This window comes from Mus caroli, chromosome 3, assembly GCF_900094665.2.
Source record: "Mus caroli chromosome 3, CAROLI_EIJ_v1.1, whole genome shotgun sequence".
In the NCBI taxonomy this organism is placed as follows: domain Eukaryota; kingdom Metazoa; phylum Chordata; class Mammalia; order Rodentia; family Muridae; genus Mus; species Mus caroli.
The window spans coordinates 114,987,536-114,998,019 of NC_034572.1; the positions used below are offsets into that span (position 1 = coordinate 114,987,536).

The 10,484-nt window shown below is 44.7% G+C and overlaps 1 protein-coding gene across 2 annotated transcripts in view; it reads right to left on the bottom strand.

Annotated features, from left to right (window-relative positions):
* Slc44a3 (solute carrier family 44 member 3) overlaps positions 1–10,484 on the bottom strand; it is a 73,783-nt gene that overhangs the window by 23,028 nt on the left and 40,271 nt on the right. The window contains exons 11-12 of one of the 2 annotated variants that reach the window (XM_021158173.2): positions 7,579–7,735; positions 3,644–3,730 (exon numbers count right to left, since the gene is read on the bottom strand). In XM_021158173.2, the coding sequence (XP_021013832.1) occupies positions 3,644–3,730; positions 7,579–7,735 (244 nt within the window). The remainder of the gene's footprint in view (positions 1–3,643; positions 3,731–7,578; positions 7,736–10,484) is intronic. The other variant, XM_021158174.2, reaches the window with a different exon arrangement.

Genomic DNA, 10,484 nt, shown 5'->3' on the forward strand with positions numbered 1-10,484 from the left:
TGAGGCCAGCCTGGTCTACAAAGTGAGTTCCAGGACAGCCAGGGCTATACAGAGAAACCCTGTCTCGAAAAACCAAAAAAAAAAAAAAAAAAAGGAAGAAAAGAAAAAAAAAAAGAAACACAGAAGGCAGGATTTCTGGTTCAGTGGTTAGCAGCCTGGATCCCTGGGGTAGATTTCAGCTGGGTTCCTGAAGGGTGTTGGTAAGGAGCAGGGAGTCTCTGGGCTTTGTTGCCATCCAGACTGAGATGAGCTAGCCTCTGGAACCAGAAGCCTGGACCACACTGACTTGCCTGAGGAGGACAGGAGAGGGAGTGGGCCACTCAGCAAAGACTTCCCTAGCCTGAAACTGCTGGATACATAGTTGCAGCTTCTGGTGGCCCTATATACCTTTTGCCTCTCCAAGTCTGCCATTAGCAACCTCACCCCCACGACCTAATAAACTAGCCTGTCTGGATTGGAAAGCGGCCAGGAATAGCTCCAACAGTGGTTCTGAGACCATGGCTACAAAAGCCTCACACTGGTAAATCTTGGTTGTGGAGGCCAAATGACTCCTACTTCTGACATTGACTATGGGGTCTTATTCAAGCCTCAGTCTCCTGGCCCATAAGTTGGAGATACTACTACACCATTGAGGATCAATTGGCAGTCGGTGTCAATAGCCTACAGCCAATATTACCGCTGTTTTATTAGCTGCTGATAGCCACAGAGGCTTGAATTACCAAGTCGTCCTTTTCTGAGCGTCTGCATTTTAAAAAAATGTCTCACTGTTATACACATGTCTCCTGTATGTGTTTCTTTCTGCTACACACACAGCTCAGATCCCATGGTCCCCTTCGTCTATGGTACCCAGGCTCAAATGGTTGCACACAGCATAAATGAATAAACGACTTGCACAAGGAATGTGCGAGGCGACACAGTTGCCTTACACACATTTGGTATTTAGGATGCAGAGAGAAGTAAGTGACACATGATAAGGTCTGGCGATTTATTCCCCCGCTCCACGAACGAAGTACCGTGCAGTCTTAGGCTAGCTGTCTACAAAAGGCAGAAACTGCTCCCTGCCCCGTCCATCCCGGGTCTTAATGAAGATGGATGAGGCCTTTAGGGAGCAGTGATGGACCTCAGTGGAGTGGAGCAATGGACCTCGGAGCTGCAGGGCGAGAATCTGGGTGCTGAGTGGGACAGATGCATCTGATCCTCTTCCAACCTCCCTAGCCTCCTTCCCATCAAGCCGAGTGAAGAAAACAGGTTTTGGCTGTTTCTGTATCTGATTTCCAGGCATAGAGATGCCCACGCTTCTCCCACCCCCGCAATAACCTAGCCCAATGGGATTAGACTATTTCGCAGTCTAATCTAAATTCATTTCCTCACTTTGAACTCATTTTCCTTTGTTATGGCCAGATGAGACTTAAAGCCGTGCTGACGACCACTTTATCATCATTATCTCCCCGACTCCCCACTCCCCTTGCCCCCTCTTCTCGCTCTTGTGTAACTCAGACTAGCCTTGAACTTTCTAAGTAGCTGAATCAGGCCCTGAATTCCCCGATCCTCCCACCTCCATCTCCACAGTGCTGGGATTATGGGCATATACCTCGCCTGGTGTACGCGGTGCTGGGAACGGGACGTGCATGCTAGGTTAGCCCTCTACCAGCTCAGCAGCCTCATCTGTGCCCATTCTTCTTCTTGGTAGATTAAGATCTCTGTGTCATATTGAAGAACTCCTCTGCCCAAACCTATGGTTACTGACAGGATTTGGGTCTGTGCTCCAGTTTGGATTATTTTGTTATTTATGGTGGGAGTCTATATATCTATATCTATATCTATGTCTATGTCTATATCTATATCTATCTATCTATCTATCTATCTATCTATCTATCTATCTATCTATCTATCTATGTATACAGTGAGAGAGCTTCCTTTTTCTTTCTTATAAGAAAGACTGCCCTTTCCCGTTAATTATGGCAGTGTCTGTATTACTCATTCTGCATGTCGCTGTTCTGGTTTTTCCCTCTGCAGCTCTCTGTCTCCTCTGCCCCATGAGGGCTAATCTTCACTATCTGTCGTCTTCCTTCTTAAGCATTTACTTCACTTTCAGAAAGTCATTTAGACCAGGTCCTTCCAAACCCTTCTCTCCTGTCAACACTGGCATCCGTCTTTTCTTTCTGTTCCATTCCTCCCCCTCCAGTTCTTCTTTCCCAAGCCTCCTGCCCCCAGCAGTTCTGACGCAATGAGGCCGTGATAGTCAGTGGGGGCCATGGCTTACAGCACAGACCCCAAGGTCAGAATATCAAGAGAGCCACTCCCGTTTGTCTCACGAATGCAGAGCTGGAGCTCGGCCAGCTTACTCTTATTACCCTGCGTATTCATTCCTACTGCGGATCTGGCCCAAGGATATCTTATCTTATTTTAATGTACCGCATCTCAAAACCTCTATGCCATCAGCTGGTGTCCAGACTCATGCACACAGCTTTGAGGAGAGAGGCCTGGCATTTCAGTCCTTGAGTGTATCCACTAGGAAAGGCTTCACTTGCTATCTGCCCCACCTCTCTGAAAAACACCACATTATCTTATTGTGTTTTATATATAGTGGCTTCTGGTATTTAGATCCAAATGCATTCTAAAATGTACACCCAGATTCAGACTTAAAAATAGAACAGGACTCAAAAAAAAAAAAAAGAATGCTACACTTTCCCTGTATAATAAAAGGTATTCTAAATACCACGTATAAAGCATCAAACATAGATGGCCTAATTAGCCCCTTCACTTCTGGTGGAGCATCTGTTTAGGAAGATGGGCCATAATAAGGATGACTTTTCTAAGTGAGATTTCTGTGCACACTTAAATTATAAAACAGCCCCCTGCCTTACAAAAGGCACTGCTTTGTGTAAATGTGACTAAGGGTTATTAAACGTTCCTAAATGAACTACAGAAAAATAAAACATCTATTTAAGCCTCCATCAATTTGAAAGATCTTTAAAGATAATATTTGTAGCTTGAAAGCAAAGGGCGGGTGAACGGCAGAAAAACTGGGAAGCTGTTCTCCCCGTTCAGAAGAATCGGGGCTCCCGAGACACCAACGTTTGCTCTCACGTGACAGATATTCATTAGGCTCAAATGTCAAAAGGCTTGTGCCCCCTTTTTATTGTATTAAGAAAAAAAAGAAAGTAATTTGATCAGAATTTGACAAACTGTTGTAATAGCCTACACTTTGAAGGTAAGGGGCCGTGTGAACCACAGCCTTAGTTAGGGAGGGGGTGTGATCAGTCTGACAGACTCTTGCCCTGCCCTCCTCAGACTGGAGTTAAGAATGGCATCTACAGCATTAAAATGAGCGGAAAAGGCAAAAGGAAAATAAATGATTCTCGGTATGAGAAATCACACGATGTTCAGATTTCAGAGCCTATCAATAAAGTTTTATTGAAGCACAGCCCTGTGCATTTCTTCCCATTTTGTTTGTGACTAAACGATAGCAGCACTAAGTGGACTTGACACGTTGCATGACTGAAAGGCTGAAATAATTACACAACCCACCCTGGAAAATGAGCTGATCTAAGCAATAGAAGCCACCCTTGGACCTCCACTCCCCCTCCCCCTCTCCCAGTCCCACCCCCCCACCCCCCCAAGGCAAAGGGAAGGCACATACCTGGTTGAGAAGGAACAGATATTTAACGAGACACCAAAGCCCACAGTGGCTGCATCTGAATTCACCTCTTGACCAAGCACTGCGCTGCTGAGATCAGTCAGGTCCAGGCACATAGAGAGAAGACAGAGAGGGTAAGCAGAGGTAAGACAGAAGAGGGCTGCTTCCATTTGTGGGTCTATGTATGGGTAAATGTGTGTGTGGATACGGGTAACTGGGTGCAGGGTGGGTGCAGTATGCACGGCAGGGCGCCGGATAAGATAGGGTAGAGTAGGGGATTCCTAGAGCACTTCTCACTCTCTCACTTTTTTAAAAAAAAGATTTATTTTATTTTATGTATGTGAGTACACTGTAGCTGTACAGATGGTTGTGAGCCTTCATGTGGTTGTTGGGAATTGAATTTTTAGGACCTCTGCTTGCTCCGGTCAGTCCCGTTCACTCAGTCCCTGCTTGCTCCAGCCCACAGATTTATTTATTATTATACATAAGTATACCGTAGCTGATGTCAGACGCATCAGAAGAGGACATCAGATGTTTTTATGAATGGTTGTGAGCCACCATGTGGTTGCTGGGAATTGAACTCAGGACCTTTGGAAGAGCAGTCAGTGCTCTTACCCACTGAGCCATCTTGCCAGCCCCACTCTCTCTATCTCATGCAAGCAACTGGATTAATTGCCATCACTGCAGGTGAGCTAACCTTTATCCATGGCTTTTGGTGTGTTCAGTTAACTTCCACAGAAAGGGAAACAACTGGTATTCAACAACAGAAGAAATTCTTATCTTCTCTTTTCTCTTCATCTGTCTCTAAGTGTGTCAAATGTCAAATGGTATTCACAGTGTGTGTGTGTGTGTGTGTGTGTGTGTGTGTGTGTGTGTGTGTGTTTTGAGGACAGAGTTTTTGATAGCCTAAGCTGGCCTTAAACTTACTATGTAGCTAAGGCTAGCCTTGAACTCCTCCTGTGTCTCCTGCTTCTGCCTCCCAAATGTAGGTATTTTAGGTGTGGACCACAATGCCTGGCTACATTATTTTATTTTATTTTGGAGACAAAAGTGCTGTTGCATGGCGAGACCAGTCCTGAGCTCTCAAGTCTCCTGCTAGCCTCTGGAGGTGAGACCATAAGTATGTGCCCCCATGCCTTGAACACTTTGATTTTTTTAATTCAAGTTTGCAAATTATTTGTCACTAACAAGAAATCTGAATCATATATTATAGACACTAGTCATGTGTCCACACAAATAATCATGTTTAATGTTGGGGAAAATTAAGTCCTATAGTGAAGTTTTCAGACTAAATTTCAGACTCAATCAATCTTCTGAAATCTAATTTGAGTGTGTAGCTTGAGAATGAATTAGCTGGGGAAGGGATGACTCACTAAGTTCTACTTACTACCTATTGTTAAAAAACAAAAAGAAAGAAAGAAAGAAAAAATCCCAGGCTGGAGAGCTGGCTTAGGAGGCAAAAACGCTCAACACCATGCCTGAGCTGAATTCCCAGGACCCACAGCTCCTTTCCCCAGAGGTAGGTAGGTAGGTAGATAGATAGAATTTGTTGTTGTTGTTGTTGTTGAAACAGGGTTTCTCTGTGTAGCCCTGGCTGTCCTAGAACTCAATCTGTAGACCAGGTTGGCCTTGAACTCAGAAATCCACCTGCCTCTGTCTCTAGATAAGAATTTTTGAAGATGTAAAAATAAAAACTGAATGAACTAGCTAAGCAAGGGTTGGTTGCCATGTCTCATCTGCCATCCAGAGTTAAAACAAAACAAAACAAAACACCCAAAACAGCTAACAATTCTCAACTAGCCTACTCCGTCTTTTTTTTTGGGGGGGGGGGGTTCGAGACAGGGTTTCTCTGTGTATCTCTGACTGTTTGGAACTCACTCTGTAGACCAGGCTGGCCTCGAACTCAGAAATCCACCTCCCTCTGCCTCCCAAGTACTGGGAATAAAGGTGTGCGCCACCACTGCCCGACCTATCCTACTCAATCTTATAGACATTTTTTATCCCAGTGTTAATTCAACTGGATGAAACTTGAGGTGGATAGATTTTACCTTGGCAGCAACTGTGTATGAGACTATTTAACATAGGAGAGATCACAGGAGAGGCTGTGAGAGATGCTGATGCTGTAGACACAGGGCAGAGCTAGAAGGACGCTAAAACACCTATGAGAGGTCATATTTTATCTCAGTGACATCACTGCGTGGGTATTTGGCTGCCTTGCACAATGGGGAATCTGGGAAGTGATGAACAGCCCTTTAAATCTGGGTCAGCAAGATTTCTGTCTCCCACAGATTTCCTTTTGGGTTTATGGAGGCTGTTTTCCCAAAGGGCTTGAGATACCTTGCCCAGTAGGGGACAGCAATCTCTCAGTTGTTTATTGATTTATGATTACCAATGACTAATTCATATGTTAAAGAAATGAATATAGGCTTTATTAAATATATGTATTAGTGGTCAATATATTATTACATATACACATCATAAATATATATTAATAAAATATATATTTAGATGTGTGCTACATCTGTACAAAATACTTACCTGACATGAGTATATTTCAGATAAAAATAAAATGTGATTCTGTACTGCAAGAAGCCCTTCCCTGGGACTGGAGAGATGGTTCAGTGGTTAAGAACACTGCTCTTGCAGAGGACCCAGGTTTGACTCCCAGAATGCACATGGTGGCTCAGAACCATCTGCAACTTCAGTTCCAGAGGATCTGATGTTCTTCTGGCACATATACTCAAGCAGGCTCAGATATATACACATAAATAAAATAAATAAACCTTAGGAAGGACAGACAGACAGAGGGAAGGAAGGAGGGAAGGAAGGAAGGAAGGAAGGAAGGAAGGAAGGAAGGAAGGAAGGAAGGAAGAACCCCTCTTTTAGGTTTGCAAAGACTCTAGTAGCTTGCTTAGATTTGCACTGGGCCAGGTAAAACTGTCTCTTTAAGTCTTCAAAATGCAGCTAGGCCAGGCCTGAATAGGAACCACAGGAAAATATTTCATAGTCAGTTGCTCAACACAGTAAGATAAGGGAGCCAGCATACAGTTCAACTCATTGTTCCTAATTGATATGCTAGGCTGAAATCTTGATTGTGGACTTTAAAATATCGACAATCTAGATTTCTGTTCTTAAAAACAAGCACAATTAATTGTAAACAAGGTGAGACAGCATAAAACTTCCCCATTTATTAAAGTCCTGTAACTATACCCAGAGGGCTGGAATCAGGTAGGTTGGTGAATTTCAGAGCAGGTCAGAAACCCCCAAGGTGGGAACAGAGGCGGAGAAGGATTAGCATTGTGTGAGTCCAGGAAAGTTGGGGAAAATCCAAGCCTCCCTTGTGTGGCAGCTTAGAGACGCCATGAGAACAGCTGTTTTCCTGGTGTTCTGGTTTCCACTGGCTTTCATAACTAAATGCGCATGGAAATACAACCCGAGGAGGAGAAAACACCGAGCACAAAAGCCCTACAGTTTTCTGTCCTTTGAGCTGAAATGTAGGTCAGCGTGCTCATTCCTCACTCTCAAGTGTGTGTGAGTGTGGACACACGCGCACAAGTGTCTGTGAAGGTGAGAACATACTCGAACACACACACACACACACACACACACTTCTCTCCTGGCTCACACCAATCACTTCCCATGGCATCCTCTGGAAACACAGCAGGCAGAGAGTATGTTGGCATCAAAACAGAGCAACTGTTATTCCTACTTCGTAATGTATCTTACTTGCAAACAAGAAGGAGACACAAACATTAGCTGAAATTGCTCTATAAGGATTCAAGCATTTGCTCTGCATTTTAATTAGAACTGCAGCTAACACACAACTCCTCCTTCATCAGCCAGGACAAAAACAGAGCTTGGGAAGTAGGGTCTGAGTTCCTGCGTGGGGACCTTAAATTTCCAATCCTTAGCTCGTTGGCTTGAGGGGGTTGTCTTACCGGCTCTTTCAGAGTGCTATAAATACACATGAAAATGACTCTTGGGATCCTTGTCACAGTGAGTAAAAATGACCCTTTCACCGCAGTTCCTTGATGGTAGCAGAAAAGTACGAAGAGAGACGAAAGGATTGGACGGGCAGGAGGGTCATTTTGATTCCTGGGAACAGAGGAAAAGAACATTCAAAACTCACTGTGTAAAATGTACCCAGAAGGTCCTCTCTGGTTCAGATCCTCATTGGCATTAGCAACCTGTAAAGTGGTGGCCCAGGAAGTACTTTATCCTCTTTGGTAGCCAAGGTTACCTTACATCTTGGACTAACTCACTTTTTTGGGAGGCCCCCCAAAATGTGTAAAACAAAAATACAAAACAGAAAAAAATATCAGTGAGCTAATTTATATATGTGTGTGTTTGTGTCTGGGTGTGTGTGTTTCTTTAATAGTTCTTGACCCTTCCATCTGCCCTTCTGGTTGTCTGTTGACATTATTTTTCTTTGCAATAGATTAAGTCTGTCTTGTGTTCACTGTTTAAACAAGCGAGGGATATGTGTAATTACTGCCAGTATTAACTTGGCGATGATAGCCATTCTTCAAGTCACATGATCAGAACCCAGGCCAGCAGAGGTAACCAAGAGCTATGGTTTTTGAAGGGAAGAGACAACAAAGTTGGGCCATTTAGCTTCTGCACAGCTTTGAGTTCCCTTAAACCAGCTGATTTCTTCTCCGTCCCTTAAAGGTCATTTAAGTGTGAATCATTTACTGGTCCTGTAATGACAGAGCTCCAAAGAATGAGTGCAAGCCAGCTTCTCAGAGCAAGAAAGGGGAAGAAAGACCAGAATGGGAACAGCCCTCCCTCCCCTCAAACCTGAAAGCGAAAAGAAAGGAGAGCTGACATCACCCTTCTGCTGACCTTCTGCTCGTAACCCTGAGTTCCCAGGGACATCATTCTAGAAAAGGAGGCCGGGTTTCCCAGAAGCAACTTCAGGGGCTCCAAGTGAAGCTTGCTTTCTTTAGAAAAGATTCCTCTACCACTGGCTGGGGCTGCTAAGTTGCTAGGAATGAGGGCTTTGACAGTGGCCTGGGAGCCTGAGGGAGGAGGAGGCCCACAGGCAGCAAGGTTTCCAGAGTTGGTAGCCGCTGCAGTTTGCTCTTAAGTCCTCCAGGAAGAGAAAGGGGACATGGCAGCAAGACTGGGGTAGAACCCGGCTGCCTACTCAACTGCTGTGTGTTTCAAGGTGGCTCACTTGGTAGAGTACCTGCCTAACATGCACAGAGCCTGGGATTCAATCCCCAGCTACGTGTGACCCCCCCAAGTGGTGGTGTTATCTACAATTCCAGCACTCAGGAGGAGGTAGAGGCAGAGGCAGGAGGATCAAAAGTTTAATATTGGGGGCTGGAGAGATGGCTCAGCGGGTAAGAGCACTGACTGCTCTTCCAAAGATCCTGAGTTCAAATCCCAGCAACCACATGGTGGCTCACAACCATCCTTAATAAGATCTGACACCCTCTTCTGGTGCTGTCTTAAGACAGCTACAGTGTACTTAGATATAATAATAAATAAATATTTTTTAAAAAGGTTTAATATCATTTTCTTCTATACAGTGAATTTGAAGGCAGCCTAGACTACAGTAGATCCTGGGGGCGGGGGTGGCGGTAGCAGTGGGGGTCAGTGTGGAAATCTATTTTGTCATTTTGATTTGATACTGGAAGAGTAGGCCAGGCAATTCTGACACATTTCCCCATCTCCTCTTTCTTTTTCCTATGGTTTACTTTTCCATTGAGATTTATAAGCTTTAGATGCTTAAGAGAGCAAGATGCTGAAGAGGTCACCTGCTTCCCATCTGCCTAGGAAAGAAATGATTCACAGGCTGCTGCTGTAAACGGGTCTGCTCCTCCAGGTACTGAAGTCTGGGTTCAGGTATCAGATTTCTGAGCGGGTTTCACGGCAGTGGGATAAATCATTTGGGACAGGGGAATGGGGGTCCCTGACTTCCCTCCCAAGTCACAAGGCTAGGCTCTGCAGGGCTTGTCTGCAGGAGGACACAGAGGTTTGGAAGCTGGGTTATCACATGATGAGAGAGGGAACTTTAAAAAAAAGATCCTTTGAACCCAAGCCAAGAGTCACTCAATACCTGTTTTCAATCTAGAGACAGTCCTGCAAAGGAGAGACTAAGTTGAGTGTCTTTGAAGTCACCACCCTTTTCTATAGTCACCAGGGATACTACCTGCTATTTCTCTTCACTGCATAACTTACTAGAGCTAAAAGCTCTGTCTCCCTCACAGCCAGAAAAGCCTGCCTTTAGGAAGACGATTTGATTATTTTCCCCTAAAGCTGAAAAAAAAATACTAATCTCTGAACCTGGGCATAGTTTGAGAACTGACCTTGAGGCGCGGGGTACGCTGGGTACCTAGTGATTACTTTGATAGGAGTCTGTAGAAGATTGAGAGTACCTTTAAGTCAAGGTACATGCATAGTGTTTTACAACCACCCCAGCCACTTCAGAACTCTGAGAGCAATAGTTTTAGATCAAGCCTAGTACTCTTGAGAGATTCTCCAACATGATGCAAAGCCAATTCTGTGCCCTAGTCCTTGAACAAAGTCTGGGCTACCCAGTGCAGCTGGCCTCCAACAAAGATGATAGCCCGGAGAAAATAGTGTGGCCACAGCAAAGAGCACACCACAGCAAAGACCATGTCTGTTCTATGTATTTCTCTAGCAAAACCTGCAAGACAGAATGAGGAGGCTGGGAGGTGGCTCTTAAGGTCATCTCTCCAATGCTACAAGAAATACAAAGTGTCATAATTATAGGCGTGTACATCTGTGCATCTCCCTCTTCCTCCTCCCTCCTCCCTCTTCCCTCCTCCCTCATCTCTCCTCTCCTCTCCTCTCCTCTCCTCTCCTCTCCTCT